Source organism: Balaenoptera musculus, chromosome 1, assembly GCF_009873245.2.
Source record: "Balaenoptera musculus isolate JJ_BM4_2016_0621 chromosome 1, mBalMus1.pri.v3, whole genome shotgun sequence".
Lineage (NCBI taxonomy): Eukaryota > Metazoa > Chordata > Mammalia > Artiodactyla > Balaenopteridae > Balaenoptera > Balaenoptera musculus.
The window spans coordinates 127,720,748-127,737,573 of NC_045785.1; the positions used below are offsets into that span (position 1 = coordinate 127,720,748).

General features: G+C 38.7%; 1 protein-coding gene across 6 annotated transcripts in view; it reads left to right on the top strand.

Moving 5' to 3' along the window:
• The window catches only part of DNM3 (dynamin 3), a 571,218-nt gene that overhangs the window by 197,028 nt on the left and 357,364 nt on the right, over positions 1-16,826 (top strand). For all 6 annotated transcript variants that reach the window (XM_036859907.1, XM_036859878.1, XM_036859887.1 and 3 more), the window contains exons 5-7: positions 928-1,026; positions 1,604-1,764; positions 12,554-12,696. In XM_036859907.1, coding sequence (XP_036715802.1) covers positions 928-1,026; positions 1,604-1,764; positions 12,554-12,696 — 403 coding nt within the window. The remainder of the gene's footprint in view (positions 1-927; positions 1,027-1,603; positions 1,765-12,553; positions 12,697-16,826) is intronic.

Genomic DNA, 16,826 nt, shown 5'->3' on the forward strand with positions numbered 1-16,826 from the left:
GTCATACAGCTAGATTTACAGTTTCAAAAATTTTCTGCATTCCTTTCCCATTTTCTTTGACTTTCTTGGTTTAAGCCTTTTAAATTAAAAAAAAAATTATTTTTTTTACCATGATAAGCAGTATATTGGTTAAAAGCATGGACTCTGGAACAAGACTGCCCAGATCCACTTCTTATATGACCTTGGGAAAGTTATTTAATCTCTCTCTGCCTTAGTTTCCTCATCTTAAAAAATTAGTAGTTAGAGTACTTTTTAAGATTAAATAATTTCCAATGCTTTACTTTACAGATGAGGGAGCTGAGACCCAGAGAATTAATTGACTTGCCTTGAGACTAGAATCCAAGGCTCAGAATTCCTATTTCAGGCTTCTTTATATTAAGTCATATTTCCTTTTCTGTGAGTTTATTTTGGGGGATGATGGTATCCTATATGTAGTTTTCTTCTTTTTATGTTTTTGACCTCAGGTACTCAGAAATGGATCAATAATAAGCTCTGGTTTATGACACACCCATATCATTGGTCCTTGTGTAGCCTATTTTTTTGTTTTTAATAATGTGATACATAAAAAATTAAAACATCCATATTGTGTGCAATCCCTGGGAGGAAAATTTAAATGTATCATTTCCATGTATGCAGAGTACAAAAATAAACTCATACATTTAAAAGTATTTTGGTGAAGCAGCTATTTGTTTTTTTCTCTCCTGAATCAAGAGTTATCTTATGGATGGGTGGTTTGCAACTCTCTGCCTCAACCCATTGACATTCACCAGACTGGGGTAGTAGTGGATTAGAAAACAAAGTAAGATGGAGAGGAACAGGGAAAGAACCAGGATATGAGTGCTTTGCAATTAGCATTGAGACATACATGTCTCTGAAACTTGTTAGTATTCTGCAAATTGTGTAATGTGGGGTTTGTTTGTGATGCAGGTCTAAGAACCATTGGAGTCATCACCAAACTGGATCTTATGGATGAGGGAACGGATGCCAGGGATGTCCTAGAGAATAAGCTGCTGCCGCTTCGCAGGGGTAATGTACTGTGTCCTGTACAGGACTTCCTTTGATGATGTGGCAGAGAAACAACTGGGAAAACAATGGGAAGCTGGATTTTAGTGCCTCCACAGTTGTGAGGAATGGATTGATGATTAGTTAAACATTTTACGGAATGGCATGGTGTTCCCAAATGATGTATTAAAAATTATCCAAAGGGAGAAGTATTCCTTCAAATAATAAGAAAACGGGAAAAGGAAAATGTTTGAAGGGAGGGTATAAATATCCATCATAGACTGCATACATGTATACTGTTTAAGTCTGAATTATTTACTTGCCTGCTATATGAAAAAACTGCTTAGAGATTTACTCTATTTAAATGCACAGATCTTTTAAGGACAAAGGACATTATTTTGTTAATGCTAAAAAAATCAACATTAGCCAAATCATCCAGCCGTTGTTAAATACTGATATCTCAAACTGAGTTTTGTAAAGGGATCTATTCTTCAGGCCCTGAAATAATTTTGTTTTTCTTATTCAGCCTCTTCAAAGCTTTAAAATTTCCCCAGAATAAATCAAAGGTGTCCCAACTCCATAGGTGTGTGTTTTGTTTTAGGTTACGTGGGGGTGGTAAACAGGAGCCAGAAGGACATAGATGGGAAGAAGGATATAAAGGCTGCCACGTTGGCAGAAAGGAAATTTTTTCTCTCACACCCGGCTTACAGACATATTGCTGATCGGATGGGGACTCCACACCTTCAGAAGGTCCTTAATCAGGTAAAGATGTTTTCTTCAAGCAAAAAGAACAATGATAAAATATGTAAATGACTATTGGAATCCATATTTCTTACTTTTATACTCTTTTTCTAAACTAAGACATTTAGCATAATGATAGAAATGAAAAAGATGAATATGAATACTTGGATCCAGACTGTTACCATTCTAAGTGACCAGACTCCACCTTAATATTATTGAAAAAATAGCACACAAAGCAGAAATACATATTTATTTGGAACAGTGAGCAGGGGAATACATTTTAGCACATGTTTGCTCATAATATATAGTTATCTTAAGGAGTTAAACTTGTATATCTCTGAAAAGTCAGTCTCTTGGCATCTGTTTTTGAAATATCAGTCTGTGATGGTTAGGTTAAATTTTCTGTATGGTTTTGTTTAGGATTGATTTGTTCCTTAATTTACAATCTTGAAAATACATAAGCAATTATTGATCTACATTCCTCTAAGAAGCTTTTCCAGATAATCCCTTTCCCTGTGACAGATAGAACTAGGCCCTCTGCCTCCTCTCATCCCACGCACGTACACATTTCTTGCATAAAAATTCAGCAGGCTTGGCCACATATTTTCCTGCCCTTAGTAGAGTTAAGTGTCATTGTCATTGAGTGTAGAGCTCCCACCCCAAGTTTTGATCACATTGACTCAAACAGTGAGCAGCTTTTCTCACAAAAAGCACTCTGGAGGGGAGCTTCAAGATAGCGGAAGAGTAAGACGTGGAGATCACCTTCCTCCCCACAAACACATCAGAAATACATCTACATGTGGAACAACTCCTACAGAACACCTACTGAACGCTGGCAGAAGACCTCAGGCCTCCCAAAAGGCAAGAAACTCCCCACATACCTGGGTAGGGCAAAAGAAAAAAGAAAAAACAGAGACAAAAGAATAGGGACAGGACCTGCACTGGTGGGAGGGAGCTGTGAAGGAGGAAAGGTTTCCACACACTAGGAAGCCCCTTCGTGGGTGGAGACTGCAGGTGGTGGGGGGGGGGAAGCTTTGGAGCCATGGAGGAGAGCACACCAACAGGGGTGCGGAGGGCAAAGCGGAGAGATTCCCACACAGAGGATCGGTGCCGACCAGCACTCAGCAGCCCAAGAGGCTTGTCTGCTCACCCGCTGGGACGGGCGGGGGCTGGGAGCTGAGGCTTGGGCTTCGGAGGTCGGATCCCAGGGAGCGGACTGGGGTTGGTGGTGTGAACACAGCCTGAAGGGGGCTAGTGCACCACAGCTAGCCGGAGGGAGTCCGGGAAGAAGTCTGGACCTGCCGAAGAGGCAAGAGACTTTTTCTTGCCTCTTTGTTTCCTGGTGCGCGAGGAGAGGGGATTAAGAGCACAGCTTAAAGGAGCTCCAGAGAGGGGTGCGAGCCGTGGCTATCAGCGCGGACCCCAGAGATGAGCGTGAGACGCTAAGGCTGCTGCTGCCGCCACCAAGAAGCCTGTGTGCAAGCACAGGTCATTATCCACACTGCCCCTCCCGGGAGCCTGTGCAGCCCGCCACTGCCAGGGTCCCGTGATCCAGGGACAACTTCCCCGGGAGAACGCACAGTGCGCCTCAGGCTGGTGCAACGCCACGCTGGCCTCTGCCGCCACAGGCTTGCCCCACATCCGTACCCCTGCCTCCCCGCCGGCCTGAGTGAGCCAGAGCCCCCGAATCAGCTGCTACTTTAACCCCATCCTGTCTGAGTGAAGAACAGACGCCCTCAGGCGACCTACACGCAGAGGCGGGTCCAAATCCATCACTGAACCCCAAGATCTGTGCGAAAAAGAAGAGAAAGGGAAATTTCTCCCAGCAGCCTCAGGAGCAGCGGATTAAATCTCCACAGTCAACTTGATGTACTCTGCATCTGTGGAATACCTGAATAGGCAACAAGTCATCCCAAATTGAGGAAGTGGAGTTTGGGAGCAACGATATTTATATTTTTTTTCCCTTTTTCTCTTTTTGTGAGTGTGTATGTGTATGCTTCTGTGTGTGATTTTGTCTGTATAGCTTTGCTTTTACCATTTATCCTAGGGTTCTGTCTGCCCGTTTATTTTGTGTGTTTTTTTTTTTAGTATAGATTTTAGCACTTGTTGTCATTGGTGGATTTGTTTTTTGGTTTGGTTGCTCTCCTCTTTCTTTCTTTCTTTTTCTTTTTTATTATTACTTAAAAAATTTTTTTTAATAATTATTTTTTATTTTTTATTTTAATACCTTTATTTTATTTTATTTTATCTTCTTCTTTCTTTCTTTCTTTTTTTCCTCCCTTTTATTCTGAGCCGTGTGGTTGACAGGCTCTTGGTGCTCCAGCCAGGTGTCAGGGCTGTGCCTCTGAGGTGGGAGAGCCAAGTTCAGGACATTGGTCCACAAGAGACCTCCCAGCTCCACGTAATATCAAACGGGGAAAATCTCCCAGAGATCGCCATCGCAACGCCAAGACCCAGCTCCACTCAATGACCAGCAAGCTACAGTGCTGGACACCCTATGCCAAACAACTAGCAATACAGGAACACAACCCCATCCATTAGTAGAGAGGCTGCCTAAAATCATAATAAGGCCACAGACACCCCAAAACACACCACCAGATGTGGACCTGCCCACCAGAAAGACAAGATCCAGGCTCATCCACCAGAACACAGGCACTACTCCCCTCCAACAAGAAGCTTACAGAACACACTGAATCAACCTTAGCCACTGGGGACAGACACCAAATACAATGGGAACTACGAACCTGCAGCCTGTGAAAAGGAGACCCCAAAGACAGTAAGTTAAGCAAAATGAGAAGACAGAGAAACACACAGCGGATGAAGGAGCAAGGCAAAAACCCACCAGACCTAACAAATGAAGAGGAAATAGGCAGTTTACCTGAAAAAGAATTCAGAATAATGGTAGTAAAGATGATCCAAAATCTTGGAAATAGAATGGAGAAAATACAAGAAACGTTTAACAAAGACCTAAAAGAACTAAAGAGCAAACAAACAGTGATGAACAACACAATAAATGAAATTAAAAATTCTCTAGAAGGAATTAATAGCTGAATAACTGAGCAGAAGAACGGATAAGTGACCAGGAAGATAAAATAGTGGAAATAACTACCACAGAGCAGAATAAAGAAAAAAGAATGAAAAGAAATGAGGACAGTCTCAGACACCTCTGGGACAACATTAAATGCACCCATATTCGATTATAGGGGTCCCAGAAAAAGAAGAGAAAAAGAAAGGAACTGGGAAAATATTTGAAGATTATAGTTGAAAACTTCCCTAATATGGGAAAGGAAATAGTTAATCGAGTCCAGAAAGCACAGAGAATCCCATACAGGCTAAATCCAAGGAGAAACACGCCAAGACACATATTAATCAAACTATCAAAAATTAAATACAAAGAAAAAATATTAAAAGCAGTGAGGGAAAAACAACAAATAACACACAAGGGAATCCCCATAAGGTTAACAGCTGATCTTTCAGCAGAAACTCTGCAAGCCAGAAGGGAGTGGCAGGACATATTTAAAGTGATGAAGGAGAAAAACCTACAACGAAGATTACTCTACCCAGCAAGGATCTCATTCAGATTTGATGGAGAAATTAAAACTTTACAGACAAGCAAAGCTAACAGAATTCAGCACCACCAAACCAGCTTTACAACAAATGCTAAAGGAACTTCTCTAGGCAGGAAACACAAGAGAAGGAAAAGACCTACAATAACAAACCCAAAACAATTAAGAATATGGTAATAGGAATATACATATCGATAATTACCTTAAATGTAAATGGATTAAATACTTCAACCAAAAGACATAGACTGGCTAAATGGATACAAAAACAAGACCCGTATATATGCTGTCTACAAGAGACCCACCTCAGACCTAGGGACACATACAGACTGAAAGTGAGGGAATGGAAAAAGATATTCCATGCAAATGGAAATCAAAAGAAAGCTGGAGTAGCAATTCTCATATCAGACAAAATAGACCTTAAAACAAAGATTATTACAAGAGACAAAGAAGATCACTACATAATGATCAAGGGATGAATCCAAGAAGAAGATATAACAATTGTAAATATTTATGAACCCAACATAGCAGCACCTCAATACATAAGGCAAATGCTAACAGCCATAAAAGGGGAAATCGACAGTAACACAAAATAATACTAGGGGACTTTAACACCACACTTTCACCAACAGACAGATCATCCAAAATGAAAATAAATAAGGAAACACAAGCTTTAAATGATACATTAAACAAGATGGACTTAATTTATATTGATAGGACATTCCATCCAAAAACAATAGAATACACATTCTTCTCAAGTGCTCATGGAACATTCTCCAGGAGAGACCATATCTTGGGTCACAAATCAAGCCTTGGTAAATTTAAGAAAATTGAAATCATATCAAGTATCTTTTCCAACCACAATGCTGTGAGACTAGACATCAATTAAAGGAAAAAAATCTGTAAAAAATACAAACACATGGAGGCTAAACAATACACTACTTAATAACCAAGAGATCACTGAAGAAATCAGAGGAAATCAAAAAATACCTAGAAACAAATGACAATGAAAACACAATGACCCAAAACCTATGGGATGCAGCAAAAGCAGTTCTAAGAGGGAAGTTGTTAGCAATACAATTCTACCTGAAGAAACAAGAAACATCTCAAATAAACAACCTAACCTTACACCTAAAGCAATTAGAGAAAGAAGAACAAAAAAGCCCCAAAGTTAGCAGAGGAAAGAAATCATAAAGATCAGATCAGAAATAAATGAAAAAGAAATGAAGGAAATGATAGCAAAGATCAATAAAACTAAAGGCTGGTTCTTTGAGAAGATAAACAAGATTGATAAACCATTAGCCAGACTCATGTAGAAAAAAAGGGAGAAGACTCAAATCGATAGAATTAGAAATGAAAAAGAAGTAACAAGTGACACTGCAGAAATACAAAAGATACTGAGAGATTACTACAGGCAACTCTATGCCAATAAAGTGGACAACCTGGAAGAAATGGACAAATTCTTAGAAATGCACTACCTTCCGAGACTGAAAAAGGAAGAAATAGAAAACATGAACAGACCAATCACAAGCACTGAAATTGAAACTGTGATTAAAACTCTTCCTACAAACAAAAGCCCAGGACCAGATGGCTTGACAGGGAAATTCTATCAATCATTTAGAGAAGAGCTAACACCTATCCTTCTCAAACTCTTCCAAAATATAGCAGGGGGAGAAACACTCCCAAACTCATTCTACGAGGCCACCATCACCCTGATACCAAAACCAGACAAAGATGTCACAAAGAAAGAAAACTACAGGCCAATATCACTAATGAAGATAGATGCAAAAATCCTCAACAAAATACTAGCAAACGGAATCCAACAGCACACTAAAAGGATCATACACCATGATCAAGTGGGGTTTATCCCAGTAATACAAGAATTCTTCAATGTACGCTAATCAATCAATGTGATAAACCATATTAACAAATTGAAGGAGAAAAACCGTATGATCATCTCAATAGATGCAGAGAAAGCTTTTGACAGAATTCAACACCCATTTATGATAAAAACCCTCCAGAAAGTAGGCATAGAGGGAACTTTCCTCAACATAATAAACGCCATATATGACAAACCCACAGCCAACATCGTCCTCAATGGTGCAAAACTGAAACCATTTCCACTAAGATCAGGAACAAGACAAGGTTGCCCACTCTCACCACTATTATTCAACATAGTTTTGGAAGTTTTACCCACAGCAATCAGAGAAGAAAAAGTAATATAAGGAATCCAAATGGGAAAAAAGGAAGTAAAGCTGTCACTGTTTGCAGATGACATGATACTATACATAGAGAATCCTAAAGATGCTACCAGAAAACTACTAGAGCTAATCAATGAATTTGGTAAAGTAGCAGGATACAAAATTAATGCACAGAAATCTCTTGCATTACTATACACTAATGCTGAAAAATCTGAAAGTGAAATTAAGAAAACACTCCCATTTACCATTGCAACAAAAAGAATAAAATATCTAGGAATAAACCTCCGAAGGAGACAAAAGACCCGTATGCAGAAAATTATACGACACTGTTGAAAGAAATTAAAGATGATAAAATAGATGGAGAGATATACCATGTTCTTGGATTGGAAGAATCAACATTGTGCAAATGACTGTACTACTCAAAGCAATCTACAGATTCAATGCAATCCCTATCAAACTACCACTGGCATTTTTCACAGAACTAGAACAAAAAATGTCACAATTTGTATGGAAACACAAAAGACCCCCAATAGCCAAAGGAATCTTGAGAAAGAAAAACGGAGCTGAAGGAATCAGGCTCTCTGACTTCAGACTATACTACAAAGCTACAGTAATCAAGACAGTATGGTACTGGCACAAAAACAGAAACATAGGTCAATGGAACAGGATAGTAAAGCCCAGAGTTAAACCCACACACATATGGTCACCTTATCTTTGATAAAAGAGGCAAGAATGTACAGTGGAGAAAAGACAGCCACTTCAATAAGTGGTGCTGGGAAAACTGGACAGCTACATGTAAAAGAATGAAATTAGAACACTCCCTAACACCATACACAAAAAAAAACTCAAATTGGATTAAAGACCTAAATGTAAGGCCAGACACTATCAAAGTCTTAGAGGAAAACATAGGCAGAACACTGTATAACATAAATCACAGCAAGATCCTTTTTGACCCATCTCCTAGAGAAATGGAAATAAAAACAAAAATAAAGAAATGGGACCTAATGAAACTTGAAAGCTTTTGCACACAAAGGAAACCATAAACAAGATGAAAAGAGAACCCTCAGAATGGGAGAAAATATTTGCAAATGAAGCAACTGACAAAGGATTAATCTCCAAAATTTACAAGCAGCTCATGCAGGTCAATATCAAAACAAACAAACAGACAAACAAACAACCCAATCCAAAAAAGGGCAGAAGACCTTAATAGACATTTCTCCAAAGAAGATATACAGATTGCCAATAGACACATGAAAGAATGCTCAACATCATTAATCATTAGAGAAATGCAAATCAAAACTACAAGGAGATATCATCTCACACCAGTCAGAATGGCCATCATCAAAAAATCTACAAACAATAAATGCTGGAGAGGGTGTGGAGAAAAGGGAACCCTCCTGCACTTTTGGTGGGAATGTAAATTGATACAGCCACTATGGAGAACAGTATGGAGTTTCCTTAAAAAACTAAAAACAGAAATACCATACGACCTAGCAATCCCACTACTGGGCATATACCCTGAGGAAACCATAACTCAAAAAGAGTCATGTACCACAATGTTCATTGTAGCTCTATTTACAATAGCCAGAACATGGAGGCAACCTAAGTGCCCATCAACAGATGAATGGATAAAGAAGGTGTGGCACATATATCCAATGGAATATTATTCAGCCATAAAAGGAAACGAAATTGAGTTATTTGTAGTGAGGTGGATGGACCTAGAGTCTGTCATACAGAGTGAAGTAAGTCAGAAAGAGAAAAACAAATACCGTATGCTAACACATATATATGGAATCTAAAAAAAAAAAAAAAAAGGTCATGAAGAACCTAGGGGCAAGACGGGAATAAAGACACAGACGTACTAGAGAATGGACTTGAGGATACGGGGAGGGGGAACGGTAAGCTGGGACAAAGTGAGAGAGTGGAATGGACATATATACACTACCAAAAGTAAAATAGATAGGTAGTGGAAAGCAGCCGCATAGCACAGGGAGATCAGCTCGGTGCTTTGTGACCATCTAGAGTGGTGGGATAAGAAGGGTGGGTGGGAGGGAGGGAGGGAGACGCAACGGGGAAGAGATATGGGGGCATATGTATATGTATAACTGATTCACTTTGTTATAAAGCAGAAACTAACACAGCATTGTAAAGCATTTATACTCCAATTAAGATTAAAAAAAAAAACACTCTGTAACTTTTATCTATGAACTTAAATCAGTCAAGTAATTATCGAAAGTTCTGATTGTTCCCTCCTAGAAAGTGTCAGTAGAGGCTATCGCAGTAATAGGCTGCTTGTTACATTATACCCGAACCATTTGGGCAAAACAATTGAAGAAGTTTTAGAAAATAAAAAACAGTGGTGCACTTCTATTTCAAGAGACATTGTACTTCTATTTTAATGTGAAATTTGTACTTTTAAATTAAGGGTAGATGAGTATTTGGAAGCCATGAAGCAGTGATAGTTGTGTCATTTAAAAATTATGAACATGTTTTAGAGAAGGAACACTGGTTTGTCATACAAGAACCATGATAGTCTATCAATATATTTAGCTCTGGTAAAATTCTTTTTTGATTACTGCTTTCATGCCTGTATTGGTTTAAGAAAAAAAATGTTAGAGAAATATCACTAAGATGATTAGAAAGATAAAGTTAGAAATAAATTAAGTTGTGAATATTGGATGGATATGATTGACCATTTGGTTACTACAGGTGACCCCTAAATTATGGCATAACTGATTCTGGTTGACTGAAAATTGAATAAATGTTATACTGAAGATCTTTCATTTCCTAGATAATCCGTTTCTCTTTTGCTTCAAGGACCTTCATACTGTGTTTGAAATTAAGATAATTTTATTGCTGATTTAATGTGCACCAACACCTCTGACCCTGAGCCAGTTACTATTGCAAAAACTGGAAGAGAACAGGACAGTTTTGAGGAATAGAAAGGAATATTATTATGGCTGGAGCGCAGAGAATGAGGGAATGAGTTGTAAGAGATGAATTTGGAGATGCAAGCAGTGGCTGGATCCTACAGTGTTTGTAGGCCAAGTTAAGGATTTTGGCTCTTATCCTAAGAGCAGTGGGGAGTCAGTTGCTTAAGGAATCTGAGAAGGGGAATAACACAGTCATATCTGTGGGTTAGAAAGGATTATGGTGGTTGCAGATAGGAAGATCAAGAGTAGAGATGAGAGGACCACTTAGGAGTCAAAGTGAGAAACGATGGTAGCTTGGTCTCAGTTAGGGCCAGTGGAGATGGGAAAAGAAAGCAGATTTGAGAAATGTTTTGGAAAATTGAGAACTTGGTGGTAGATTAGCTCTGGTGGGTGATGGAGAGGTAAAGTCAAGGATAACTCCCAAGTTCCCAGGTTGTTATGAAGTCATCAAAATGGAGAACCCTGAAGGGAATATTAGGTACTTTTTTTCAGACATGCTGAGGTTGATGCTTCCAAGAGGAGAAGTCAGGCAGGTGGTCTAATACATATACCCTCACCAAAGATAAGAAGTCTGGTCTTTAGATAACATGTCCATAGCCACAGGTGTTTGAATATTTATTGAAACCATGGATGAAATGATTGCCTTAGTAGAGAACAGACAGTGACCAAAGAAGAGGTGTAGGACCCACATTTGAGGAATATCAATATTTACAGGTCTGTCAGAGGAGAACAACTTGGCAAAGGAGATGGAGACGTTATTCAGAAAGGTTAGGAGAAAAATGACAGGAGCTGGGGTCATGAAAGCTAAGGAAGGAAGTGTTTTAGAAAGCTAGGAGTGGTCCACAGTATTGCTTTGCTATTGAGATATATGAGAAACAAATGGTAGAAACCAAGTATTTTGATTATTTACCACTCACATGGCAGTCAGGTGGCTATTGGTTTCTCGTGGTTACTGTTACTCTTAGATTTGGGGGTTTGTGTCTTGTGGAATTGCTACTGGGAATGCAGTCTTCTCCCTTCTTTTGTTTTCTGCTTCAGAGCCATAATGGCAGCACATGCCAGGGGAATAACATGATAAGTCATAACTGTGGACAAGGGTATAATATAGTATGAACTATTGACAATTAAATAACTATAGATTTATTGAATAGATATATCCAGGTAACCTCAGATGAACATAAAAGTGATTTAAAATGGTTCTTCAGTCAGTCTGGGTCTATTTATTCCCCTTACTTTAAATTTATTATTCTTTTTCCTACATTTCTATGAAGTTGATATTCTTTCTCTTGATTCTGAGTTTATTCCTTAAGCAGTTCAAGAAGATGATCTTTTTTTTTTCCTTTTAATTCAGACTTTCCTTAATTACACTATAATAGAAAGAACATCAGGCAGAGAGCTAACCAGCCTGGGTTTATATCCCACCTTTGTTCTCAATTAATTGTGTCCCTCTTAGAAAATCTCTTGGAGAATTTTTTATCAGACTGAGCTTGAGGTGCCAGCAGATGACTTCAGTGGAAATGCCAAGCAGGTGGTTAGGTAGAGATATCAACAAGAAAGCTTATGTGCAGCCTGTTGAGGGTGTAAGCCAGTGGCTAACCACAGTTGGACTGGGGCCTAAAGGTGGAGGTAAGAGGAAACACCTGCCTGAGCTATAAAATGGAGAGGAACTTAACAGCTGACAGGTACCTCTGAGCTCCACCAGTGGTAAGACATTTGGTCCTGAGAACTCAGGCAGCACCTGTAACTCTCCATTTCCTTCATTTGTACCACATTCTAACTTAAGGTTCCTTTCGACAAGGTAGCTGATCTGACAAATCAATCCATGTTAAGGTGTTATTAGGCAGCTTCATTAGTAACATTAGCTGCCTTTTAACAGGGTATCCCAGACATAAAAAGATTGTCCGAGCAAGTGACTTTAGCTGAAGGAATTTTGAGCTTCGCCGTAGGGCAGTGGATGAGAGAGTTGGAGTTATCTGTCTACACAGTCAGTCTCACATGTATGTATGGCTTTTTAAGGTTTTGAATGACCTGGAAAACAGTGAAGGCGATTTTTGTCTTCTGAGTTGATCTTCAATCTGTTGTATGAGTGCATGATTTTGTTTGTTTTATTTAGCAACTTACCAACCACATTCGAGACACCCTACCTAACTTCAGGAACAAACTGCAGGGACAGTTGCTGTCCATAGAACACGAAGTAGAAGCCTATAAAAACTTCAAGCCAGAAGACCCCACCAGGAAGACCAAAGCATTGCTGCAGTGAGTTACCTTTCCCTTCTCTTGTTCAGCATTTTAAACTAACTCTTCAGTTTTCTTTTTCCTTAGTCTATTTGTCATGCCATTTTCTAGGTTTTTTCATAAAAGTAAAGTATATGAGTGAGGCTTTATATATGTCATACAATGAGCCTTGAATCTTTGTTTTCTAAAAAAATAATTGTTGATATTAATTCTATTATTATAAATTTAACCGATGCCCAATCCTATGCCCAATTTTATATTGTGTTTTTATAATTGGATTCAGTAAATGAGCAAAACCAACAGTGATAACTCAGCAGGGTTTTTTTGCCCTTAGTCTTTAGAAGTGGGCTAAGTTCCTGTAGAAAAGCAACTGTTTCTATTGTTGTCACTTGTAGTTATTATCTTTTTATTTCAGTCATTTCATATCATCTATCTGTGTGTATTTTTCAATGCAATGAGAACCAAGGATTTAATTTTTAAAAAAGTACACACAGTAAGAACACATTTAAATTATTTTCCTTTTTGGTAATGATTTTAATGTAGCCCTTTAGAAACACAAATGTGAAAACTGCCAAGTATCTTTTTACTCCTTCATGATCTTGCTGTCTTATCCTTGGGTTATTAGATTTATCCCTGAGGGTTCTTGGGTTAGGATAGCAGAGTTGTTGGAGAATTGCCAGCCCCTTATGTCTTTTATCCTCATTCCTTCTTTCAGCCCCTTTCAGCCTCATCTATTCTTTTATCCCTGTGCCGCAAATTGCCTCTCTCTCCACCAGAAGACCCCCACTGACCAGCTTACATTCCAAGACATCTGAAGTCCATCTCTAAAGATGATGCTTGTCACTTCTTATGGCCCCTTTCTCCCTCTGCAGTCCTGTAATCAAAATACCCTTAATCTGGCATTTAAAATGCACAACATAATTCCTTTTATTTGTGGGGAAATTTCTAAATGTTCAAATTAAGTAACATATTAAATGCATTATCTTATATTGCTCCATTTAAAAAAATAATAAGATCATACGGTGGAAAGAATTTTTTTTCTTGGATTCATCTCTTTCCTAGTTTATCTTTTCTTTTTATTCTTGGCTTTGGTTAAGCTCCTATAAAACTCTCTAAGTTACAGAGAAAGGAAAGCTATTTCTGTTTAGACCCTAGGTCATCATCCTAACACCCAACTGAAACTATTCTCTTTGCAAAGACTGGATCTTGCCTCTGTAATTCTGTTGGACTCAGGTTACAATTTTCCACAGCTGGATTCTTCCCTTGTTAGGGAGCTGATTCAGCTCTTTCTTTCCTTTTTTCCTTCTTTCCTTCCTTCCTGCCTTCCTCCCTCACCCGCTTTCTTCATTACTTCCTTCTTGCCTTGCTCTCATCTCTGTGTATCCTATTTGATGACTGGCTCTGTGCTAACTACTGGGAATTCAATAGTGAATAAGATTTTAACCCTCAAAAAGCGGCCACAGTAGAGCAGTGGAAACAGACATATAAACAACTGTGTTAAAATCTGATAAATGCTACATTTCTGGTAAGAATAAAATGTTAAGGGAACCTGGGTAAAGAGCACTTACATGTGAGGAAAAGTGTGAATTCACAGAGAAAAAGATACTTGAATGAGACCCTGAAGTATGGGAGGAGTTTGTCAGGTGGAAGAAGGAGGTCAAGAGAAGAGTGTGAACTTCGGTACGGCTTGTTCTAGTGGGCCAGGTGGCTGGGCTGTAGGATACAGGGAATGGAGGTGAATTTTCAAAAGTTTCCCAATGTTTCATACCTTTCCAGGTGTTTAAAGTTAGATTAATATTAGCATACACATGAACATAGCTACATCTAATTATATTCTAAGTTTTCTGGCCTAAATATTTGCAGTTACTTTTAATTCATCCATGATTTTGATGAAAGAGAATAAAAGATTCAAGTTTTAGGTGGTTTGAGTTTTTTTTCCTAATCTAACAGATTTTGAATTTGAAAGTGTTCCAGTATGTCAAAATTAGAGTTTCTAAACCTACTAATCACAAATACAAGTAGTCAATTTTTCTCTGTAATATATTTCTTTGTTTTTTACCAACTGCCTTGAGGTAATTCATTCCTTCATTGAACTTATTGAGTACCTCTTGTATGACAGGCAGGGGGAAATAAATAAAATGCATGGTCCTTGCCCTTTGGAGAGAGACTGATAGATGCACGATGGTGATGTACTCTGCTAAGTGCTATGCTGAAAATATTCTGAGAAAGCCAAGGAGGGGCCCTTCATCTGGGTGGCAGTGAGTGATGGTGGGGAATAGGGCTGTGGATCATGGAAAGTTTCCTGTAAAAACTAATGCTTGAACTGAGTCTTGAAGGACAGATAAAAATTAGCCAGACAAAGAAGCACAAGGTAGAGCAGAAAGGAAAACAAGTCTAAAAGCACAGAGATTTGGTACATGTGGGGAACTGCAAATAGCTTCTTTATGATTGGCTTGGAAGGTGAGTGGGGGTGAGAAGTAAGAGATGGGGCCTCCAGGGCCAGACCATGGAGAATCTTAGGTGATGGGGTAAGGTGTTTTAATTTTATTAAATTCTGAGGAGTCATTGGAAAACAAGGCTAGACCTAGTTGTAGAGGGGCATGGGTGGGGAGTCAGAAATTTATATTGTTCTGGCAGAATGAGGTCTGTGATGCTGGGCCCAGGGAAGAGAGTAGCTCATGAAGTATGAGGGGGCTCAGCTGGAGCAGTTGGAACACTAGGTGATTGTAATGTCACAGGAGTTGTGGCTCATTTGACCATTATATATAAGGTTTTATTGCTTAACTTTAATTCTTAATTTAAGTATTTTAAAATACCATTTTATGGTTGTAACTAAATGGGCAAATGCATTTAATGACACAGATATTTAAAATATATTTTATTTTATTTATTTTATTTTTTTATTTCTTTTTCTACTTGTGGGTATGTATTCAAAAGAATTGAAAGCAAAGACTTGAACAGGTATTTGTACATTCATAGGAACATTATTCACAATAGCCAAAGATGGAAACAACACAAATGTTCACTGATGTATGAATGGATAAATAAAACATGAGGGGGTTTTTTGTATATACATTCAATGGAGTATGCTTCAGCCCTAAAAATTAAGGAACTTCTGACACATGCTACAACATGATGAACCTTAAAGATATTACGCTGAGTGAAATAAGCCAGACACAAAAGGACAAATACTGTATGATTCCATTCATATGAGGTACCTAGAAGAGTCAAATTCGTAGAGACAGAAAGTAGAATGGTGGTTGCCAGGGATAGGGGGAGAGGAGAATGGGGAGTTATTTTTTAATAGATACCGAATCTCACTTTAGGAAGGTGAAAAAGTTCTGGAGATGGATGGTGGTGATAGTTTCACAACAGCGTGAATGTACTTAATGCCACTGAACTATACACCTAAAAGTAATTAAAATGTTAAATGTTATGTATATTTTACAAAAACAAACAAACAAACCAAAAATCCTTCCAAAGCAGAAACCTGATCTTCTCAATCCTCTGCTTAGGATCTTTTAATGATTTCTGTTTACAGTTAGCATGGGCTGCAAGGCCCTGCATTACCTGGCTGATGTTTACTTTGCCAGCCTCATTTTGGGAAGGAAGAAAGGGAGGTAGGGAGGGATAAAGGGAGGAATCAGAGCTGAGATTCAATCCAGGTCTCCTGACTCTCAATGATATAGTCTGTCTACTGTAATTACCTGCCTCCTATATTTGTAAGTTAAACTTTATCAGCTAATTAACACCTTAGACCAAATAATTTAGCAAATTGTTTTCCAATGTGATACCTTGCTGAGAATCCAGTCCTTACCTACATATGATAACTTTTTCCTGAAGAAAGATATCCTGAGCAGGTAGCACTGGAAAAAAAAAAAGCAGAGAGGGGAACTGCAGTCAGTTCTGATTTGTTCTGACTGGGGAAGCAGGGAAAGCTTTACAGAGGAAGGGCTATCAGAACTCAGCAAAGCTTTAAGAAGAAGTAGAATTTCCATGGGTAAAGGATAGTAAAAAGGACACTGAAGGCAGAGGACAGCCAGAGCAAAGACAAGGAAAAATGCATGAGTGGAGAATGCCTGGGAACAGTCAGGTAGATGGAAGGGGGGAGCAGACGGAGTGTAGACTGGAGGGGTGGGAGATGAAGCTGG